Below are 23217 nucleotides of genomic sequence, written 5' to 3'. Positions count from 1 at the left end.
TCTCATGCTGTTCCTGTAGTTGTGATACACACAGCTGAGGGCAGGGCAATAATAAAACTGTCTGTGGTCACTGAAGCTGTGGCCTCTTTCTGGTAGAGCCTGCAGTCTCTGTTTAACCCTTAGAGTTACCGCCAAGCATGCGGTCATTTATTTGAAGTGTTTCTGACTCATAGCTCAGTGAAATGAGTGGAGTGATTGTGTAGAAAGGGCTGTTTTTAAGCTTTCAATCCAAACCATATTTGTGTTTGTGAGTAAAAGAGTAAAAGAGGAAATATTTTATTATGATTTGAATTTGGTGAAGTTGCGGTCATGTGTGCAGTCTTATTTTGCAGAAAGAAAAATCATTTTTTACTTTTTTTTTTTTGCCATGTTTTTGTCATTTCTTTACTAAACAAATTTTAATGTAACTGTGTAATTAATTATGAAGTTACATATGAATAGTGTAATAGAATAACAGCTAGACTTTCAGGGTTTAAAACTATTGATCTGAGTTGGATATTTAATACTACTATTTAATACTATTAATAGCAATTCTATTACTGCTGATTAATACTATTAATTAGTAGCGTACTGTTAATTAATACTATTAGTACTATTAATTAATAACAACAGCATGATGATAATAACTCTGTACTTCAAGGGCGTAAAGCTGTTTATCGATTTGAGTAGGATACTTATCCGTGCCTTCCCCCCGAGGTCTGCTTATGATATTTATGTGGCTTCATTCATCTTTTCATGCCACTTTTCCAACCTCTGTTTAATATTAAGGGATAGATGCAGTTTTGTCACTGTGCCTTTAAGACTGATATATGTAAATGAGCTCTGTTCTGATCGGCTGCTCTGTATTGTGCTTCGTTCAAAAAGCCATCCAGGCTGAAACACTCTTTTAGTAAAATCGATGTGAATGGGCGGAGCTAAACTGCTGTAGACTGAATATGTGAATGTCATTACATACGTGTTTGTAATTGATCTCTTCAGAATATGGGCCCTTAAATCATGGGTTACTGGAACACTGAGTGTGTTTACATGCACGTAATAATCCGATAACTGCAGAAAATCAGATTTTGTCAGTAATCCGATTAACGCGTTTACATGCACTTGAGTAATCAGATAAGGGAGACTCCAGATCTACATGAATCAGACAGTAATCAGATTTCTGCTTTACAACCAGCCAATAAACTCACAGAAGAAGATGCCGCGGCTTTTTTAAAACATCGCCACTTTACCTGGAAATATGAACATACATCATCTAGAAGATGAAGAATATTTAAATCCTTCATTTCGTCAAGCCTGTATTTGGTTTCAGCGTTGCTCCAAAAGTGTTTTGCTGCGTCTCACAGCGACGCCGCTCGCCTATTTCCGGTACCACCGTCTGTTTTCGCACATGCTCAGACTGAGAAATCCGAAAGAAATCAGAGTAAGAGTTCACATGTACTGAGAAATCTGATTACTGAGCTAAAATCCAGCCTCTTTATCAGATTTCTTAATCGGATTTCTAGACCTTACCCTGATCTAAGAAATCGGTGTGTGCTGTTTACATGACCATTTGAATAATCAGATAACTGCAGAGGTCTGACTATGATCGGATTATTGAGTGCATGTAAATGCCCTCACTGTGAGCTCTGTGCAGCTCTGAGTATGTGTTGTCCTGTGATGATCAGATGGCTAAGCTTTGGTGTGTTTTTTGCTCAGAATTCCAGGTGGATCTGACTCTGGATCGTCTGAAGCAGAAAGGAGCTATTAAGCGTGTTCTGTTCATGCACACTCGACTGCCTCAGTACACCAAGTTCACCACCGTGTCCAACGGTCAGGGGCCGTCCTGTGAGGAGCTGCAAGCATATCTCATAGTGAGTGTAATATTAAACACAGTCTTATCTCATAGTGAGTAATATTAAAGTCTTATCTCATAATGAATAATATTAAACAGTCTTATCTCATAGTGAGTGTAATATTAACACAGTCTAATCTCATAGTAGTGCAATATTAGTCTTATCTCATAGTGAGTAATATTAAAGTCTTATCTCATAGTCAGTCATATTAAATAGTCTTATCACATAGTGAGTGTAATAACAGCCTTATCTCAGAGTAATATTAACACAATCTTCTCATAATGAGTATAATATTAACACAGTCTGATCTAATACTGAATAATATTAAACAGTCTTATCTCATAGTGAGAGTAATATTGAGTCTTATCTCATAGTAATGCAATATTAAGTCTTATCTCATAGTCAGAGGAGTATTAGCAGTCTTATCTCATAGTGAGAGTAATATTAACACTCTTATCTCAGTGAGTATAATATTAACACAATCTTATCTCATAGTAAGTAATATTAAACAGTCTTATCTCATAGTGAGTAATATTACACAGTCTTATCTCATAGTGAGTATGATATTAACAGTCTTATCTCATAGTATGATAACACAGTCTTATCTCATAGTGTAATATTGACAGTCTTATCTCAGTGAGTAATATTGACAGTCTTATCTCATAGTGAGTATGATATTAAGTCTTATCTCAGTGAGTGTACTGTTAACAGTCTTATCTCATAGTCAGTATGATATTAAGTCTTATCTCATAGTGAGTATGATATTAACAGTCTTATCTCAGTGAGTATAATGTTAACAGTCTCATCTCAGTGAGTGTAATTTTAAGTCTTATCTCATAATGAGTGTAATGTTAACACAGTCTTATCTCATAGTGCGTGTAATGTTAACACTGTCTTATCTCATGGTGAGTGTAATGTTAACACAGTCTCATCTCAGTGAGTGTAATGTTAACAGTCTTATCTCATAGTGAGTATAATATTAAGTCTTATCTCAGTGAGTGTAATGTTAACAGTCTTATCTCATAGTGATTATGATATTAACACAGTCTTATCTCATAGTGAGTATAATATTAAGTCTTATCTCAGTGAGTGTAATGTTGACAGTCTTATCTCATAGTGAGTGTAATATTAAGTCTTATCTCATAGTGAGTATAATATTAAGTCTTATAGTGAGTGTAATGTTGACAGTCTTATCTCATAGTGAGTATAATATTAAGTCTTATCTTAGTGAGTGTAATGTTGACAGTCTTATCTCATAGTGAGTATAATATTAAGTCTTATCTCATAGTGAGTATAATATTAACACAGTCTTATCTCATAGCGAGTGTTAACGGTCTTATCTCATAGTACGTATGATATTAACACAGTCTTATCTCATAGTGAGTATGATATTAACAGTCTTATCTCATAGCGAGTGTTAACGGTCTTATCTCATAGTGCGTATGATATTAACACAGTCTTATCTCATAGTTAGTGTAATATTAACAGTCTTATCTCGTAGCGAGTGTTAACGGTCTTATCTCATAGTACGTATGATATTAACACAGTCTTATCTCATAGTGAGTATGATATTAACAGTCTTATCTCATAGCGAGTGTTAACGGTCTTATCTCATAGTGCGTATGATATTAACACAGTCTTATCTCATAGTGAGTGTAATATTAACAGTCTTATCTCATCGTCCGTAATATTAACACAGTCTTATTTCAAAGTGAGCATAACAATATCATCCTATCTAAATCTCCTAGTGAGTGTATATATAATGCATATTAATAACGCACATACAAACATAAGTAAATACACAATACATAGTAAAATATATAATACATAATACATTATGTAATAAAACTCATCAAAACACAAGCTAATATGAATAATAATAATAATTTTCTCATAGTTAGTATGCCAATAATACCCTCTTATTTCACAGTGATTATAACCGTAAAACCATCTTTTCTCATAGTGAGTATAAAAGTAGTTCCGTCTTATTTCAAACGGAGTAAAATAAAAATACAGACTTGTCTCATGATGAGTATATAAGAAAAACTGGCCTGTCTCACAGTCAGTGAAGTAATAATGCATCTCATCTCATAGTGCATGTAAAAGTAGCAATAATGCCGGCGAATCTCAGAGTAAATAAAGGTGAATCTTGAATATTTACTATAAAACTGTCTTGTCTGAGTTGAAACGAGCCGCCACCTCATGAAGGGAGGCACCATTTTTAGTACAGCTGCTCTGAGCTCTGCGCTTTTGAAGGCAAAGCGGTGTGGTGTGATTAAATCAGCCGTGTGCTGTGAGCGCTGTGGTGGCACAGAGCCCAGCTCTCCAACACACACAGCTATTTACTTTTTAAAGGTAAAATGCATTGTAGAACCGGAGAGGTTTGACCTGAAAAGGCAGTGAAACTTTTTTTTTTTCTTCTCTCTCTCTCTCTGTGTGGACTTAAAAGAGCATGAAGCTATTCAGAGAGAAATTCCCAAAGCCTGAACTCATAACCACTCCCTTTCCCCTCTCTTTAACCCTTTCTCTCTCTCTCTCTATCTCTCTCTCTCTTTAACTTTATTGGCATGAATTGTAATGAAAGGCTGTTGCCAAAGCAATAAATAGAATACTTAATATGGGGATATTAAGAAAAAAAACAGTGTTTAAAATTCTCTCTCTCTCTCTCTCTCTCTCTCTCAGGATGACTCTGAGTTTAGAGATAAGATCACTCCTATCTCCATATTTATGGAGTACAGTCTGGACTATGAGAGTGCGATGGATAAAACTGGCCTTCAGCCCATCCTGGACCAGTCCACCCCCGCCAACCTGACCAAACAGGTGTGTGACAGTGTGTCTGTGGATGTGTGTGTGGTAGGGATGCACCAAAAACCTTTCATCTCAAAATGATCAGAAGTGACATTGTCCTTTGTAGATGATTAATAAACTCTTAACAGAGTATCAGTAACACATCAACAACACATTAGTGAAGTAGCAGCAGTGAAGCATCTGAATACACTGAAGTAAATATCTTGTAGATGTTCTGTTGATACATTACTTACATTAAGTAGATGTGTTAATATGTTACTTCCATTGCGCAAAACCTTACCTTACCAACCTTACCCAACACCGAACCCTCACCCTGGACCTAATCCTAACACTAACCCTAACCTCAACCCAAAACCTAATCCTAACCATGGCCCTAATCCTAACCTTAACCTCAACCCAAAACCTTATCCTAACCCTTACCCTGGACCTAATCCTAACCTTAACCTCAACCCAAAACCTTATCCTAACCCTCACCCTGGCCCAAATCCTAACCTTGACCTTAACCTCATCCCAAAACCTAATCCTAACCCTGGCCCTAATCCTAACCCTAGCCTTAACCTCAACCCAAAACCTAATCCTAACTCTCACTCTGGGTCTAATCCTAACACTAACCTTAACCCCAACCCAAAACCTAATCCTAACTCTCACTCTGGCTTTAATCCTAATCCTAACCTTAACCTCAACCCAAAACCTTATCCTAACCCTCACCCTGGCCCTAATCCTAACCTTAACCTCAACCCAAAACCTAATCCTAACTCTCACTCTGGGTCTAATCCTAACACTAACCTTAACCCCAACCCAAAACCTAATCCTAACTCTCACTCTGGCTCTAATCCTAACCCTAACCTTAACCTCAACCCAAAGCCTAATCCTAATCCTCATGCTGGCCCTAATCCTAACCCAAACCTAATCCTAACCCTCATGTTTTTGACATGTTACTGAGAGTCTGTTGAGTGGGTGTCCAGTCTTGTCCACAGAGAGCCGGTGTGGCTGCAGGTTTTCACTCAAAACGAGCTCAAGTTCACCTGATTCTACTAGTTTAATCAGCTCCTCTCAGGCGTCAAGCATTTGATCATGTGATCTCCTGATTTGCTGGAATGAAAACCTGCAGCCACACCAGCCCTTTGCGTTTAAGACTGGACACCCCGATATAAAAGGACCACTCAAAATAAAGTGTCACCGCATTTTCTATTTCATCTCGATTCTGCACCTTTTTAACCTTTAACCCAAAGCCAGGCGTGGACTAGAGGGGTATAAAGCCCCCCAGCATTGGGCTGTGGAGCAGCGGAACTGTGTTCTCTGGAGTGATGGAGCTCCATCCAATACCTTTGGGATGAGTTGTAGATCCAGAACTGACCATTCAACATCAGTACCTGACCTCACTAATGCTCAATCAAATCCTCACAGCAATGTTCCAACACCTAGTGTAAATATGCTTTATTTCAGAAGAAATGCTGGAGGAGCCGGAGTCTGGAGACTTTATCATGACTGGACGTTCTTGTCTTGCTTTGTTTTGATATTTTTGTCAGTGTTGTGCAGCCCTACACTCTTAAAGATGGTTCTTCAAGGGTTCTTTAGTAAAGAAAATGGTTCTATATAGAACCATGAACACTTAAAGAACCCTTTGCATTATTAAACAGTTCTTTGCATTGTGAAAGTGTTCTTGAATGTGCTATAGACAGTTCTCCGTAGAACTTTTTTAAAAGGGGTTCTATATGTCACCCAAAAGGGTTCTTTGATTATTACAAGCTTGACGTTGTAACAATAGAAGAACCCCTTTGGTTGCCATATAAATCTATTTTTAAAAGGGTCTGTATAGAACCATTTGCAGCAAGTTCTCCATTAGTCTGAAGAACACTTTCATGATGCAAAAAACCATATAATCATGCAAAGGGTTCTTTGAGTGTATATAGAACCATGAGCATTCAAAGAACCATTTGCATTATTAAACAGTTCTTTGCATTGTGTAAGTGTTCTTCAGATTGATGGAAAATGTGCATGAATGTGCTATACACGGTTCAACATAGAACCTTTTTAAATGGGGTTCTGTATATCACCCAAAAGGGTTCTTCGATTAGTACAAGCTTGACATCGTAACGACAGAAGAACCCTTTTGGTAGCCATATAGATCTATTTTTAAAAAGAAACCATTTACAGCACATTTCTCCATCAATCTACATAGAAAATATGAAAAGGGTTCTATAAAGCACCAAAAAGGGTTCTGCTATTGTTAAGATGTCAAGCTTGTACCAGTGGAAGAAGACTTTTTGGTGCTGTATTGAACCCTTTTCATAATGGCTCTATATAGAACCATCTACAGCATGTCCTGAAGAATAATGCAAAGAACTGTTTAATAAGGCAAAGGGTTCTTTGAGTGTTCATGGTTCTATATAGAACCATTTTAAAAGTGGTTCTGTATGTCACCCAAAAGGGTTCTTTGGTTAGTACAAGCTTGACATTGTAACGACAGAAGAACCCTTTTGGTAGCCATATAGATCCATTTTTAAAAAGGTTCTGTGTAGAACCATTTACAGCACATTTCTCTATCAATCTACATAGAAACTTTATGAAAAGGGTTCTATAAAGCACCAAAAAGGGTTCTGCTATTGTTAAAATGTCAAGCTTGTACCAAGAGAGGAAGACTTTTTGGTGCTGTATAGAACCCTTTTCATAATGGCTCTATATAGAACCATCTACAGCACGTCCTGAAGAATAATGCAAAGAACTGTTTAATAAGGCAAAGGGTTCTTTGAGTGTTCATGGTTCTATATAGAACCATTTTCCTTACTAAAGAACCCTTAAAGAACCTTTTTTTAAGAGTGTAGTACTGCAGCAGTGTCAGGGGGTCAGGGTCAGGGTGAGTATAACTACAGCAGAGTGTTTAACACTGAAACAGACAATGATCTTCAGCTCAGCTCTGAGGTCAGAAGATGACCGCTAGATGGCTGATGCCCAAATTATAGTCTAACATCACAAACACATGTTTTTCTTGTTTAATAAAGGCTCCCTCAGCGCTTTGTGAGATGAAAACAGTCGATGACTCACTGTGTGGTGTTGTTTTTATTGTTTTCTGCAGGCCCACATTCTGCTGGACTGTGGTGATGATAATATCTGTAAGCCTGACCTGAAACTGGATGTGGTCAGGTGAGTGAGCAGCTCATCAATGATCAGAATCATCCTAAACCACCTGACGGTGGTGTCTGTCTGTCTGTCTGTCTGTCTATGTCTGTCTGTCTCTCTGTGTCTGTCCACCCCTTCACATGTTGCTGTGATTACATTAACACAGTAGATCTTCTGTCTAGACAGTGAGATTTGATCTATTGCTTTGGTTTACACACATGTGATCCATTATACGTTGCTAACTGCTACATGGATAACATTCACTAGTTATTGAATCAGCCAGCTAACAGTACTTCTCAAGCATTAGCTTGCTAATTAGCTAGCTGGTTTACTCACTATACACTATACAAAAAGGATGGTTCTTCAAGGGTTCTTTAGTAATCACAAATTCTGTATACAACCATGCTTAAATAGCTCTTTGGTGAAATGGTTCTTCAGATTGATGGAGAGTGTGTTGTATATTGTTCTATACAGTGCTATATAGAACCATATGCAGCACATTCTCCATCAATCTGAAGGACCATTTCACCATGCAGAGAATCCTTTAAGCATGAAATGGTTCTATATAAAATTATGGTTTAAATAGAACCATTCAAAATGTAAAGGCTCTAAATGTAGGTATTGTGATATAAACCGAGTCTGTTCTACAGTTTCTCATTAGGCTGAATGAATAACCGACTCTAAATGTAGGTATTGTGATATAAACCGAGTCTGTTCTACAGTTTCTCATTAGGTTGAATGAATAACTGACTCTAAATGTAGGTATTGTGATATAAACTGAGTCTGTTCTACAGTTTCTCATTAGGTTGAATGAATAACTGACTCTAAATGTAGGTATTGTGATATAAACTGAGTCTGTTCTACAGTTTCTCATTAGGTTGAATGAATAACTGACTCTAAATGTAGGTATTGTGATATAAACTGAGTCTGTTCTACAGTTTCTCATTAGGCTGAATGAATAACCGACTCTAAATGTAGGTATTGTGATATAAACTGAGTCTGTTCTACAGTTTCTCATTAGGCTGAATGAATAACTGACTCTAAATGTAGGTATTGTGATATAAACTGAGTCTGTTCTACAGTTTCTCATTAGGCTGAATGAATAACTGACTCTAAATGTAGGTATTGTGATATAAACTGAGTCTGTTCTACAGTTTCTCATTAGGCTGAATGAATAACTGACTCTAAATGTAGGTATTGTGATATAAACTGAGTCTGTTCTACAGTTTCTCATTAGGCTGAATGAATAACTGACTCTAAATGTAGGTATTGTGATATAAACTGAGTCTGTTCTACAGTTTCTCATTAGGTTTAATGGGTTTTGAGCCAGCGTTCTGTAAAGCTTGTCCAATTAGCAGCTATGTAAGAATGCATTTGTGGGCGGAACTTGAATAGGTCTATTGTGTTTTATGCGGATGAAGCATTTTCAATATGTCTGTCTTTGTTTTGCTGTGTTTCAGTGATCAGAAGCAGATCTATATTGGAGATGATAATCCACTGACCCTGGAGGTCAGCGCGGCGAATGGCGGTGAGGGGGCATATGAAGCAGAGCTGCACATCTTTATGCCTCCACAGGCCGACTTCATTGGGGTAGTGAGGAACAGTGAGGTAAGAGGAACACCAGCACAAACCATACACTGTTCCTTCTGCAGCTTACAGTGACGATCTGGAAAATAATAAAATTTACACATTTCCTGCCCCTGAGGTACCCGTCCATAATAAACACAAGAGGTCATTTAATCAACAGGGTCTCAATTGAATTTCCAGAGTAATACGTTTATTTAACGATCACAGCCAAGAGGAAGCTCCTGGTAAAAACACCATAACAAGGATTACAGGAACTTAAATAGTCCCCTAAAAGGGTGTTGGTCCATTTCATTGGTCAACAGAGTACAAAGAAGTTCAAATCCATTAGTTATACCTGATTGTGATTGGAATAAATAAGAGAGTGTTAATATATATGCTGTCGGAAGAAAACCTCAGATCTCCATTTTTGTCGTTTTTCAGTATTTGACATAATTTGAAAATGCATGCTGCCCTTTATATTATGTGTAAATTTCATGATGATTGATCCAAAATAAACGGCCAAAAAATACTTGGAAAAAAAGTCTGGTTCCATTGACTTACATTAAAAGTGAAGTAGGTTTTTTCCTTCTCCTGTAAAGTTACCATTTTGGAGATACGAGGTTTTGTTCCGACAGCAGTGATACAGAGAGTCTTGTCAAGTAAAATTTTCTTAAATTTAATTGATATATTCAGTATTTCTCGTTTTGAGATTGTTGTAAGCTTATTTTAAGATTATTTAACTTATTTCCAAATATTTTTCACTTATTTTAAGTAATTTTATTAAGTAAAATTATCTCACTATATTGGCAGATAATTGTGCTTGTTGTGCTTGAAACCAGCAAAATGATTTGCCAGTATAGTGAGATCAATTCACTTAATAAAATTACTTAAAACAGGTAAAAAGTGTTTAGAAATAAGCTAGATAATCTTATAATAAGTGCACAACCATCTCAAATTAAGAAATATTATATACATCGACTAGAATTAAGATAAGTTTTCTTGACAAGATACTATTTTTTGCAGTGTAATAAATGAGAAGGAAGGAAACCCATATATGGTCAAACTGTTCACCCCATATCTGGTGTTGTATGGGTGTGCTGGCCTGTAGCTCCAAGGTCATAAACAAGAGTCGTGTTGTCCCCTAGATGGTCTCAGGTAGAAACAATTGACATACAATTTACATCTAAAGTGGAGGGAAAGATGTTCAGCTCCTTTAAAGGTGCACTGTATGATTCTGGAGAACGATTGTTGATATTTGAACACCCTTCAGTGCTCCTTCAGAAGCTCCGCGCTCCCAAATTCATTCAAATTCAAATTCCCAACTTTTTTTTTTTTTTCTTTCAAGATCTTCGTGGCCAAAAAACCCTTTGAAAACGTTTTACAGACAAATGATTTACTCAGTGATAGGAAACAGAGTCACCATGACTACAACACAAATATAGCCATTTTATTTACTTTCAAAATCCTTTGCGAGTTTGAATCCCTGGTGATGCCACAGCCATCCGTAAGTGGGAGTCGTCTCTCTCTCTCTGGCGGGGTTAGGATGGTCCTTCCTTTCCCTTTATCACTTAGCATCACCAGCCATTGGCTATGAGTGAATAAGGGACAAAATTGGAACCCCCACAAATAAATCAGTAAATAATGCATTAAAAGCACATAAAATAGCCAAAATTAGTAGCAGCAGCTATTTTGAAGCCTTGATTTTGTACGTTTGTCCATTTTCACAAAACTGTTCCTTTAAAAGCAAATCCAGCATTATTTTTTTGTCTTTTAAACTTGCATATACATGCAGCTGACTATCAGATCATTTTCACAATTATATTCTCCTGAATTTCAGTCTGTTCACACAATAAAGGCTTATTAGATCAAACTGGCTTAAATCTGAGCCTAATTCAACCTCGTTATGAAACAAAGTTAATCATTCCCGGTAATGAGCTGAACTCTGCTGATCTCATACGGTCTGAGTAAGAACATGTTTACGAGGTTTTTACAGAACTGACAAAGCCTTGTTTTAACAGTAGAGTGCAAATGTGGTTTTATTTTATGTCCGTTTGTTGCTGTTTGTCTCTAAATGTGTTTGCGTTTCAGACGCTGTCCCGGCTCTCCTGTGCTTATAAAAGAGAGAACCAGACCAGAGTAGTCTGCGATCTAGGAAACCCCATGAAAGGAGGAACCAAGGTAGAACCCTAGAAAAACCCCCAGACACCCCCACATATATTTTAGATACTTCATGTCACTTCATGTAGAAAGCGAGCAAGAAGAACTAAGCTTATAGTACCAGTCAAAAGTTTTTTATTTAGGCTTTTTGTCTAAAAAGAAATAAAAAAGAAATGTCTTAGAAATAAATGAAGATGTTTTAATATCTTTTAAATTATGACATAAATTATGACAATTATGATTGTGTTTGTTGCAGATTATGGCTGGTTTGCGCTTCAGTGTCCATCAGCTGTCGGAGCAGGACACCTCCGTCAAGTTCGATCTGCAGATACAGAGGTACGATAAGCTGCTTTTTAAATGAACCAATAGAAGCCATATCGCCCCCTACACTTCCTGTAGAGTATTACAGTCTGTCAGAGTGACTGTGTGGATCATATGAACGTTATAGAGGCTTTATAAATGAAACAGTAGAAGCCATATCGCCCCCTACACTTCCTGTAGTGTATTACAGTCTGTCAGAGTGACTGTGTGGATCATATGAACGTTATAGAGCTTTTTAAATGAAACAGTAGAAGCCATATCGCCCCCTACACTTCCTGTACTGTATTACAGTCTTTCAGAATGACTGTGTGGATCATATGAACATTATAGAGGCTTTATAAATGAAACAGTAGAAGCCATATCGCCCCCTACACTTCCTGTAGTGTATTACAGTCTGTCAGAGTGACTGTGTGGATCATATGAACATTATAGAGGCTTTATAAATGAAACAGTAGAAGCCATATCGCCCCCTACACTTCCTGTAGTGTATTACAGTCTGTCAGAATGACTGTGTGGGTCAAGTGACGGTTGTTGACGACTAATCAACTTTGTCTACTAATTCTTACAGGTTAGTTAAATAATTAAAAAAATAGCCAGTAGCTTAGCTTTTATCATTATAATCCACTGCAGCCCTGTTTCTGGGCTTTTTTGTCACTGTAGGAATTTAGCAGCCGTCTCTCTAACCTGCTGACAGCTTCTTGCTTTTCCAAACTCATAAAGCAGAGATGTTCCTGCCTGATGGTCACTTCCTGCCAAAGCCATTCATTTAAATCAGTAAAAGCCCTGAGAGTGCTGCTGGGTTCTAATCTTCCAGCTCCCTGCTGATAGTGAAGACACACAGTCACTTAATTACAGAGTGCTGCTGCTTTCCTCTCGAGAGAAAACATAAAACATCTTCTCTTTTTATGCTCTCCCTTCCTTTCTCTCTCTTTCCTCTGAATCCAGTTCAGTTCTGCCAAAATACTGAGGCGTTTTAAAGTTTAATCCATCTTACTGATCTCTAAAATGAACAGTTGTTACTCAACCAAGTAGTAGCAGTGGTAGAATTGATACAAATACTACTATTAATAATAATAATAATAATAATAATAATAATAATAATTATTATTATTATTATTATTATTATTATTATTATTATTATTATTATACTAATAATTGTACAGTTTATGGGTTGGGCAAAATGATGACCGTTTTTTCAGAATTTGAGATTAGTTTTGTAAAGTGTGAACATGTCTCTGTTTTTTGATTTGACACAGTTAAAGGGGAATTCCACCAGTTTCAGAATTTTTCCATAATTGAGTGGTTGAGATGTATTCAGAGTGATTCAGAGTGGTTTGGTGTGAAATGGTTCAGATGTCTTTACAGTGGTTGTGATAGGAACCAGGAGTCGCCATGACTACAACACAAATTTAGCCATTTTATTTACTATCCAAAACCACCAGTGAACCAACACGTGTTTTTGGGTTTTATATGGAACATTGATGATGGGGAAAATAGTGCTAAATCTGGAAAATCCGTTTTTTGGGGGGGACTTTTTTGTCTCACAACAACCTGCATGTATCCCTCCACCAAAATCTTCTCAGAACTGTCATAAAACAGTGTCTCAGTCATCAGGCAGTGAATTCATAACCATTTCATGTAGTAACTTTCTGTGAGGGAGCTTTTAGAGGTGGACGTCTGGTTCCTATCACCACCACTGTGAACAGTTCTGACTCTGTAAGTTTCTCTAGAACAGAGCGTTTCACACCAAACCACTCTGAACGGCTCTGTTTACATCTTAACCATTTAATTATGAATGTTGAAAAATCGATGGAATTGCTTCATAAGAAGAAAGTGCCCCTCTGTATTGACCTCGCCTGTCATGCAGTGACTGTGTATTATCTTTTGTCAATCAGGACTTTATAAATCTGGCTAGACTGTGGTCACTGTGGTCACTCTTGCAATTCATAATTCAGTTTTAGGACTTAATGATATTCCAGTTTACTCTGAGTTGAGAAATAGCTCCCTCCCTCTCCCGCTCAGTGTTGTTGTTGCTGAATGCTCTAAAAACTGTGTGAGCTTTAATCCCCGGTAAAAACAGTGTCGTAGTTAAGAGTGTGGTGTAACACAAGGAGTGGCCTGTGGTCATTCTACTTACACAGGGATTGGTGTTTGTTTGCTGTATTCGGTTACTGAAGCAACAGCACTGCCTAGTGTTTAACTGCTGCCTTACTCTTCCACATCTTCTCCCTTCTTCCCAGTTCAAATCAGTTCAACAAGACTAGCAACCTGGTGTCCATCGTCACAAAGCTCGCTGTTTTGTCAAAAGTGGAGATACGAGGGTAGGTCACTCACTCATAATCCTATATGAATGTCTCTGTCTTCCGTATTTGCTGGGCTGGTTGGTTTGTGTGGCAGGTGAACTGTGAGAACTAGGCCTTTAGTTTGATCTATAAATGTCAAAACTCGCTCAAACTCGCTCAAACTCTACCATCAGCACTTTATTTCTGCACTTCATTGAGTTTGAGCGGAGTTTCAGCTCAGTTTGAAACACTTTGCGTTTTAATTTTTTATTTGATTTGTAACTATCCTTATTTTAATTTCTAATTTAATTTTTAATTTAGTGATTTTTCTCTTTTAAATCTATTCTTTTAATCATGTTTTTAATTTCTATTTTTGTTTGCTTTGCTTTTTCAAACAACTCTGTATTTTCTCATTTGTAAAGCCCTTTGAATGACAGCAGTGTATGAAAGGTGCTATATAGATAAACTTGCCTTGCCTACCATAATGTGAATTTTTGCTAGCGCCCCTATGGGATTCTAGTAGTATGTTAGCACTAAGCTAACACTGATGCACATGAATGTTTTTTTTTTTGGCCATTCTTGATTAAACTTTGATGATTGGAGCTTGCAAAGGACATTCCATATGTTTTTTCAACCATATCCAACATTTATTTGGGTTTAGATTATTTACAGGTGAATTGCTTTGTCTGTATTATTAATAAGTGGCGTGGCGGCTTCTGTCTGAAACTTATGTGTATGTATATGTGTGTGTGTTGCCTTGCAGTGTTTCTGCCCCTGAGCAGATTTTCCTGCCCATTGCTAACTGGCAACCCAAAGAGAAGCCAGTTCTGGAGGATGATATCGGACCCCTTGTCCAGCACATCTATGAGGTACATATCTCACTGAACCCAGCACAGTCTTACACTCAGATTAATATTTAGATCTATTTGTATTTCTGTAAAGCCTAGGGCACACTAAACCTTTCACTATCCAGCATTCTCCATCAAATACCCTCATTGTCCAATCTCCATCAAACGCCATAATTCTTCAACCAGATACCATCATTCTTCACCAAACACGATCATTCTTCACCAAACACGATCATTCTTCAACCAAATGCCATCATTCTCCCTCAGACACCAACATTCTCCACCGAACACCATTATCCTTCATTAAACACCATCATTATCCAACAAAAATTGCTGTTCTTGACCTTTTTCACTATCAAATACCATCATTGCTCAAAAAAACATCAACATTTCCAGCCAAACACCATCATTATTCAAACCAAGTAGCACCATTCTCCTCCAAACATCAACATTCCCAGCCAAACACCATCATTCTTCATACCCATCTGCATCGTTCTCCACCAAACATCAACATTCCCAACCAAACACCATCATTCTTCAAACTAAACTGCATCATTCTCCACCAAACATCAACATTCCCAACCAAACACCAACATTCTTCATACCCATCTGCATCATTCTCCACCAAACATCAACATTCCCAACTGAACACCATCATTCTTCAATCTAAACTGCATCATTCTCCACCAAACATCAACATTCCCAACCAAACACCAACATTCTTCATACCCATCTGCATCGTTCTCCACCAAACATCAACATTCCCAGCCAAACACCAACATTCTTCATACCCATCTGCATCGTTCTCCACCAAACATCAACATTCCCAACTGAACACCATCATTCTTCAAACTAAACTGCATCATTCTCCACCAAACATCAACATTCCCAACCAAACACCATCATTCTTCATACCCATCTGCATCGTTCTCCACCAAACATCAACATTCCCAACCAAACACCAACATTCTTCATACCCATCTGCATCATTCTCCACCAAACATCAACATTCCCAACCAAACACCATCATTCTTCATACCCATCTGCATCATTCTCCACCAAACATCAACATTCCCAACCAAACACCATCATTCTTCATACCCATCTGCATCGTTCTCCACCAAACATCAACATTCCCAACTGAACACCATCATTCTTCAAACTAAACTGCATCATTCTCCACCAAACATCAACATTCCCAACCAAACACCAACATTCTTCATACCCATCTGCATCATTCTCCACCAAACATCAACATTCCCAACCAAACACCATCATTCTTCATACCCATCTGCATCATTCTCCACCAAACATCAACGTTCCCAACCAAACACCATCATTCTTCATACCCATCTGCATCGTTCTCCACCAAACATCAACATTCCCAACTGAACACCATCATTCTTCAAACTAAACTGCATCATTCTCCACCAAACATCAACATTCCCAACCAAACACCATCATTCTTCAAACTAAACTGCATCATTCTCCACCAAACATCAACATTCCCAACCAAACACCATCATTCTTCATACCCATCTGCATCGTTCTCCACCAAACATCAACATTCCCAACCAAACACCAACATTCTTCATACCCATCTGCATCATTCTCCACCAAACATCAACATTCCCAACCAAACACCATCATTCTTCATACCCATCTGCATCGTTCTCCACCAAACATCAACATTCCCAACCAAACACCATAATTCTCCACCAAACATCAACATTCCCAACCAAACACCATCATTCTTCAAACTAAACTGCATCATTCTCCACCATACACCACAATTCTCTCTCAAAAAAGCATCACTGTGACGTCGCCATTTGGCTTTATATTTTCCAGTAAAAGAACCAATAAGCTAAAGGTAGAACATTCTTTCCCAGCTCACCACTGGGGTTTATTGGTGTTTGTTGGAGTGGCTGATTGAGTTGGATTGCTCTCTGCTGTTTTGTCTCCATCACTCTGGGTTTAAAACGATGACAGTGACTATTGGAATTAAATTACTAATATTCATCTTTAATTTAAAGCATTTTTAACCCATAGCAGGTTAAGCATATATGCACTGCACCATATGGGCATGACTGAATATACATAAATTAAATGGGAACGACTGACTCCTCAAAGATGAAGCTGTTGTGTTGTTGTGCAGTTGCGGAATAAAGGTCCAAGCACATTCTCTAAGGCCATGCTGGACGTGGAGTGGCCATACCGCTTCAACAACGGCTCTCTGCTCTACATCACCAAATACGAGGTGGACGGGGCCATGAACTGCAGCACTGATATGGAGATCAACCCACTCAACGTCTCTGTACGTCTTCCCGCTGCAGCAGTTAACCGCTGCCCAAACGCTTCTGCATGCTTGATTATAATGTGTGATATTTTAGGCCCTGTCTTTTTCTTGCTTAACCTTCAAACGTAGGCAAATAGTTGGAAACACCTATCTTAAGAAAATGCTTTAATACAGGTCAGCATGTTTTCTTTGTTGGTCTACAAAAACCTAACAGGCTAAACATAATGAGACAATAATTGGTGCAAAAGATTGTCAGTATATGCTCTTAAGAGTAGTTTGGAAAAGAAAACCATCAAATTATTTTTTTAAGCAAAAGCTGTAGTAGAGTCCACTTTTCTATCTCTCCATAGGAGTCACTGGTGTTACTGATCCTCATTGGTGTTACACACCGGAGACATTTTTAATGAACAATGCATTTTACAAAACGGCTGCTACAGAGCATCAAACCACATGATGTCAATCATGGAATATCCACTAAAATATGAAATTTAATCCATTTGTATTCTATTTGGTCACAATGACCTCAGAATAAAGCCGGTCACACCAGTGACTTCAGCTAAAAGCTTCATATGAAATCATGAGCTAAATGAGAAAATCTCTGATAACTGAAAGACTCAGTGGACTCACCATGTGCTTTTCTTCATAGATCCTCAGAAAACAGGTAAAAGGAAGTCCAGTGATGTCATCAGTGTGATTTTTATTTCAAAATAAGAGATTTTTTGTTACGCGGTAACACCAGTGACACGACTCCTGGGGACAACAACTTTCATTATATATTTTATAATATTTATTTGTTTTCTTTATGTCATTCAAATCATACATTTCATAGTCATGTATAGATTATTGCAGTTAAAATTGCAGAAAAACATGTTTTTTACCTCAAAATATGGTCTCACCCTTTACACATGACCGAGGACGAGCTCTTCTGTGGTGCTTGGAATTCTATATGATTGATTTAAAACCAATATTGCTAAACTGATGACTGGAGAAGGTGTAACTGTTAAAATAACTTACTGTTTTGTAAATAAATGTAAATAACTTTTAATAACCCTAACATATTTTTCAAGTGTGGTATATCTGTAAATGCTAGCGAACAAAAATGGGCATTTCCATAAAACGACTCAGTAATATAATAATATGTGGTTCTGGCTGTTTGTGTTGCAGAACCCCATGTTCTGGGATAAAAACGTGACCATAATATCAGGTGACCGGACGGAGGGGCGGAACAGGAACCACGTTCACCGCCGAGACCTGAAGGACCAGCAGGACGACGGGGACAAGCTCACCCTGGTACTGCTAATGACATCACCATTACTCATGACATCATCACTTTACCAAACCACATACACACACTGTTATGGATAATTTGTTACTACTTGAAAATAAGACTACCCTTATAAAAGGTTCATGCGTACTTTAAAATGAGTTAATTATTGGTTATTAATTTGGTCAGAAAGAGTTAAAAAGTTACAGCACATAAATGAAAAGGGCAACAGTGACCTGTTGGTAGCCGAATAGTGAACCCCATTCATTTATAACTTTAAAACTTAGATTTTGATGTTTACTGTTCTCTCCTTGTCTTCACCAATCAACATTGAACTCGCCAGCTTCATCACATATTCATCGGATATAACAACTCACGACATGTTACAGCTGATTTTTAAAGTGTTTATAACCCAATTAATAACCATTAACAAACTAATTTTAAACCAGTCGTGAACAATTCCTGAGGGTACTCCTATTTTAAAGTGGTATCAATAATTTTATTGTTTTTTAAAGACATGCTCATCCTGGCACCACTACAGATGACATCGGTCTTATTGATGACATCATCACTTTTACTAACCACTTTCTTATTCTAGTACTATTACATATGATGTCATAACCTTATTAACAACATGATCATCCTAGTATTTTCACTTGTGATGTCATCACTTTATTAACTGTAACATAATCATCCTGGGATTGTTACTTATGATGTCACCTCTTTATTAATGACATAGACTTCCTGGTACTTTTACTTGTAATGTCATCACTTTGTTAATGACATATTCATCCTGGTACTGTTAGTTATGATGTCACTGCTTTATTAACAAAATGCTCATCCTGGTACTGTTACTTATGACTTCATCACTTTGTTGACAACATATTCATCCTGGTACTGTTACTTATGATGTCACTGCTTTATTAACAGCATGCTCATCCTGATACTGTTACTTATGATGTCACTGCTTTATTAATGATATATTTATCCTGGTACTGTTACTTATGACTTCATCACTTTGTTGACAACATATTCATCCTGGTACTGTTACTTAAGGTGGCATGATTTTATTAACCATATATTTATCCTGGTGCTCTTAGTTATGATGTCATGACACTTTACCGACCTCATACTCATCCTGGTACTGTTGTTTATGATGTAATCACTTTAACAACATGAATTATTAATGACATCATCAACACACTCGTCATGTTACTGCTGCTGATGACCTCATCACTACTGGTCACATTACTTCTTTACTTTATGAACTACAATCTTTGGGGTAGCATTTCCTCAGGAGGCCACTTTAATAGCTGTGTCCTGTTTTTGCACACTGTGACATCCTCATCCTGGCACTGCCACTCTTTACATCATCATTACATCATCACTTCTCTAACAACATGTTTATTCTTGGTATGTTTACTGATGATATTGTCACTGTTAATTCTGTCATTAATTTCAAACTGAACGCAGCTTCTGGCTGCGCTTCTAACTGTTTTTTTTTTTTGCTGACTTTAATATAAAAGTGACGTGCAAAAGTTATGGCACATTTTATATTTTGTTTTTTTCCCCCAATACATGAAATTCAGCAAATAAGTGGTCTTTAAAAATGCATTAAAATGTGCAGACGTTTTGTTATTTTCAGTAAGAAAATCAACAACAAAATACAACCCCATTTTTAAAAATGTTGCAACGCTGTGCAAAATGTAAATAAAAATAGAATGCAATGACACCCAGTAAGCGTTTGGGAACTGAGGAGACACTGCTGTAGTTTCAAAAGTGAAATGTTTTCCATTCTTGTTTGATACAGGATTTCAGCTGCTCAACAGTTCGGGGTCATATTTTTTGTTACTTTGTAGTATTTTTCATTCATAATGCACCAAATGTTATCAGTGGTGACAGGTCTGGACTGCAGGCAGGTCAGTTTAGCGCCCGAACTCTTTTAATACGGAGCAATGCTGTTGTAATACAATGGCATTGTCTTGCTGAAATAGTCAAGGCCTTCCCTGAAAAAGACGTCTGGATGGCAGCGTATGTTGCCAAAACCTGTATATATCATTCAGCATTAATGGGACCTTCACAGATGTGCACATCAACCATGCCATGTGCACTAATGCCCCCCTATACCATCATCAATACTGGCTTTAGAACTGTGTGCTGATAACAAGCTGGGAGGTCTTTAGCCCGGAGGACACAGTGTCCATGATTTCCAAAAGAAATTTCAAATGTTGATTCGTTGGACCACAGGACACTTCTCCACCTCCCCTCAGTCCATTTTAAATGAGCTGAGGCCCAGAGAAGTTGGTGGCGTTTCTGGATCCTGTTTATATATGATTTCTTCTTTGTGTTTTAGAGTTTTAACTTGAATTTGTGGATGCAGTGATGAACTGTGTTCACAGACAGTGTTTTTCAGAAGTGTTTCTGAGCCCATGCAGTGATTTCCACTACAGAACCATGTCTGTTTTTAATGCAGTGCTGTCTGAGGGCCCAAAGATCACGGCCAGCAAATACTGGTTTTTGGCCTTGTCCCTTACATACAGAGATTTCTCCAGATTCTCTGAATCTTTTAACTATATTATGTACCGTAGATGATGAAAACAAAAGTTCTTTGCTGTGTTATGTTGATAAATGTTATTCTTGAATTGTTGCACTTGATTGTGCAGTCTTTCACAGAGTGGTGAACCCTCCTCATCTTTACTTCTGAAAGACTTTTTATACAAGCATTACACAACTTTACTAGTCTTTTGTTGCCCCGTCCCAACTTTTTTGGAACGTGGTGTTGGCATCAAATTCAAAATGGGAATATATTTTTCAAAAAACAATAAAATTTTTTACTTTAAACATTTGATTTGTTGTCTTTGTACAATTATTAATGAAATATAGGGTTTAAATGATTTGCACATCATTGCATTTTGTTTTTATTTACATTTTGCACAGCGTCCCAACTTTTTTGGAAATGGGGTTGTAGAATTTGACCAGGGGCGCCCAAACTTTTGTGTACGACTCTACCTGAACTATAGTATGACACTCTGTGTGTGTGTGTGTGTGTGTGTGTGTGTGTGTGTGTGTGTGTGTGTGTGTGTTTGCAGGACTGTGAGAAGGCTCAGTGTTTGAAGATCAAGTGCCAGGTGGGCCGTTTGGAGAGAGGTCAGAGTGCCATACTGTACATCTACTCCAGACTGGCAGTGGCCACCTTCCTGCAGGTCAGTCTCATCGCAGCTCTTATTCTCAGCTTATGTTTCATCACTGTTATAAGAAATCCTCACTGTATCTGTAACTTTACAGAAGAAGAAAAATGTCTTTAATGTCTGTTAAAATTAGACTGTTCCACAATGAGCTGCACAAAATGTATAGATTTATTTTTTTAACATTTGATGTCACGTCACTGAATAATACAGGGTTGTTTAAACATGTTACCTGCTGCCAAATGTGGTCTTACGTTACATCTGAAGTGGCATTAAAAAGTATTGAATTAAATGTAAGGATGCCCGAAGACTCCCTGTACTGACCCACGTGTCCTTCTGTTTCAGGCTGAGAGTCAGAACCGCTCATACCTTGTGAAGTCTTTGGCCACATTCAATGTGATCGAGATGCCATATAAAAACCTGGATTTTGAGCTGCCAGGCAACAAGACCTCTGTGAGTAATAGTGGGTGGTCTCAAAGTGGGTTTACAGGGCTGATTAATAGGGCCTGGCCTGTCTATATAGAGCAGGGGTGCTCAATCCTGGCCCTGGAGAGAATCTACTGCCCTGGAGAGCTCAGATCCAACACACCTGGCTCTAATTCAGGTGCCTCTGAAGGCCTTCATTACCTGGATCAGGTCTGTTAAATTAGGGTTGGAGCTAAACTCTGCTGGGTGGTAGATCTCCAGGACCAGGACTGGGCCCCCCTGGTGTAGAGAATGTGTAATATTATTCATTATCTGCTATGAAATATTCAAGAAAATACTATGAATTGTAAGTATATACTATGAATTATGCAGCATTCAGTGTCTACTGTGTATCTACTATGAATTATTCAGTATCTACTATAAAACTAATGCTCTGTAGTTCTGAGAGTGATGAACTGAAGTGTGGAACACATGGAGAGTTTAATGGTTTAGACATTCATATTTAGCTTAATTAATGTATAATGTGTAACGTAATATTTGATATATTTCTTTTGCATTTTCATGCTGAATGATGTGTTTTGATTGTATGGTTTTGATTATGTATTTTGTTCCTACGCTGATGTGTTGTGATTGAGTTCTGTGTTTGGTGACGCAGGCCAGTCTGAACGTGGTGTGGGTGATCATTACTCCGCCCGACCCTGCGCCTGTGTGGGTGGTGGTCGTGGCTGTGTTGGCCGGCCTGCTGCTGCTCGCTCTGCTCATCTTCATCATGTACAAGGTCAGCAACTTTCACACCAGCAGCAGAGAAACTGTCAGGAACGCCCATACTCCCTATCCGGTGTGACCATGGTTTGAATATTTAGGCTACTTTTTTACAGTGTCTGTGTCTGAAGTAATGAAGACGAACATTTTTCACACTATTCAGAGGTTAAATTGACTCCTATTTATCAGAGTTGCTAAAAGAGCACAGATGTGACCACCTTTAGTGATGTACGAACTATTCTGAGTGGTTTATGAACATTTTGGAAACGAGCGGAAATCTGAGCAGCGATGATGAATCAACTTCTGTAACTCCAGCCTATCGGCTCCTCATTTACATATCATTTGCATACAGC

The 23217-nt window shown here is 37.9% G+C and overlaps 1 protein-coding gene across 1 annotated transcript in view; it reads left to right on the top strand.

The window, feature by feature from the left end:
* itgav (integrin, alpha V) overlaps positions 1 to 23217 on the top strand; it is a 69470-nt gene that overhangs the window by 44523 nt on the left and 1730 nt on the right. Inside the window, exons 17-29 of the mRNA XM_036576958.1 lie at positions 1693 to 1847; positions 4512 to 4649; positions 7714 to 7781; positions 9218 to 9365; positions 11412 to 11501; positions 11737 to 11816; positions 14042 to 14122; positions 14847 to 14952; positions 17087 to 17245; positions 18392 to 18517; positions 21581 to 21694; positions 22022 to 22129; positions 22758 to 22880. Coding sequence (XP_036432851.1) covers positions 1693 to 1847; positions 4512 to 4649; positions 7714 to 7781; positions 9218 to 9365; positions 11412 to 11501; positions 11737 to 11816; positions 14042 to 14122; positions 14847 to 14952; positions 17087 to 17245; positions 18392 to 18517; positions 21581 to 21694; positions 22022 to 22129; positions 22758 to 22880 — 1496 coding nt within the window. The remainder of the gene's footprint in view (positions 1 to 1692; positions 1848 to 4511; positions 4650 to 7713; positions 7782 to 9217; positions 9366 to 11411; positions 11502 to 11736; positions 11817 to 14041; positions 14123 to 14846; positions 14953 to 17086; positions 17246 to 18391; positions 18518 to 21580; positions 21695 to 22021; positions 22130 to 22757; positions 22881 to 23217) is intronic.

The sequence above is a fragment of the Colossoma macropomum genome, unplaced genomic scaffold, assembly GCF_904425465.1.
Source record: "Colossoma macropomum unplaced genomic scaffold, Colossoma_macropomum, whole genome shotgun sequence".
Classification (NCBI taxonomy): Eukaryota; Metazoa; Chordata; class Actinopteri; order Characiformes; family Serrasalmidae; genus Colossoma; species Colossoma macropomum.
This window is presented reverse-complemented; position numbering and strand designations above follow the sequence as displayed.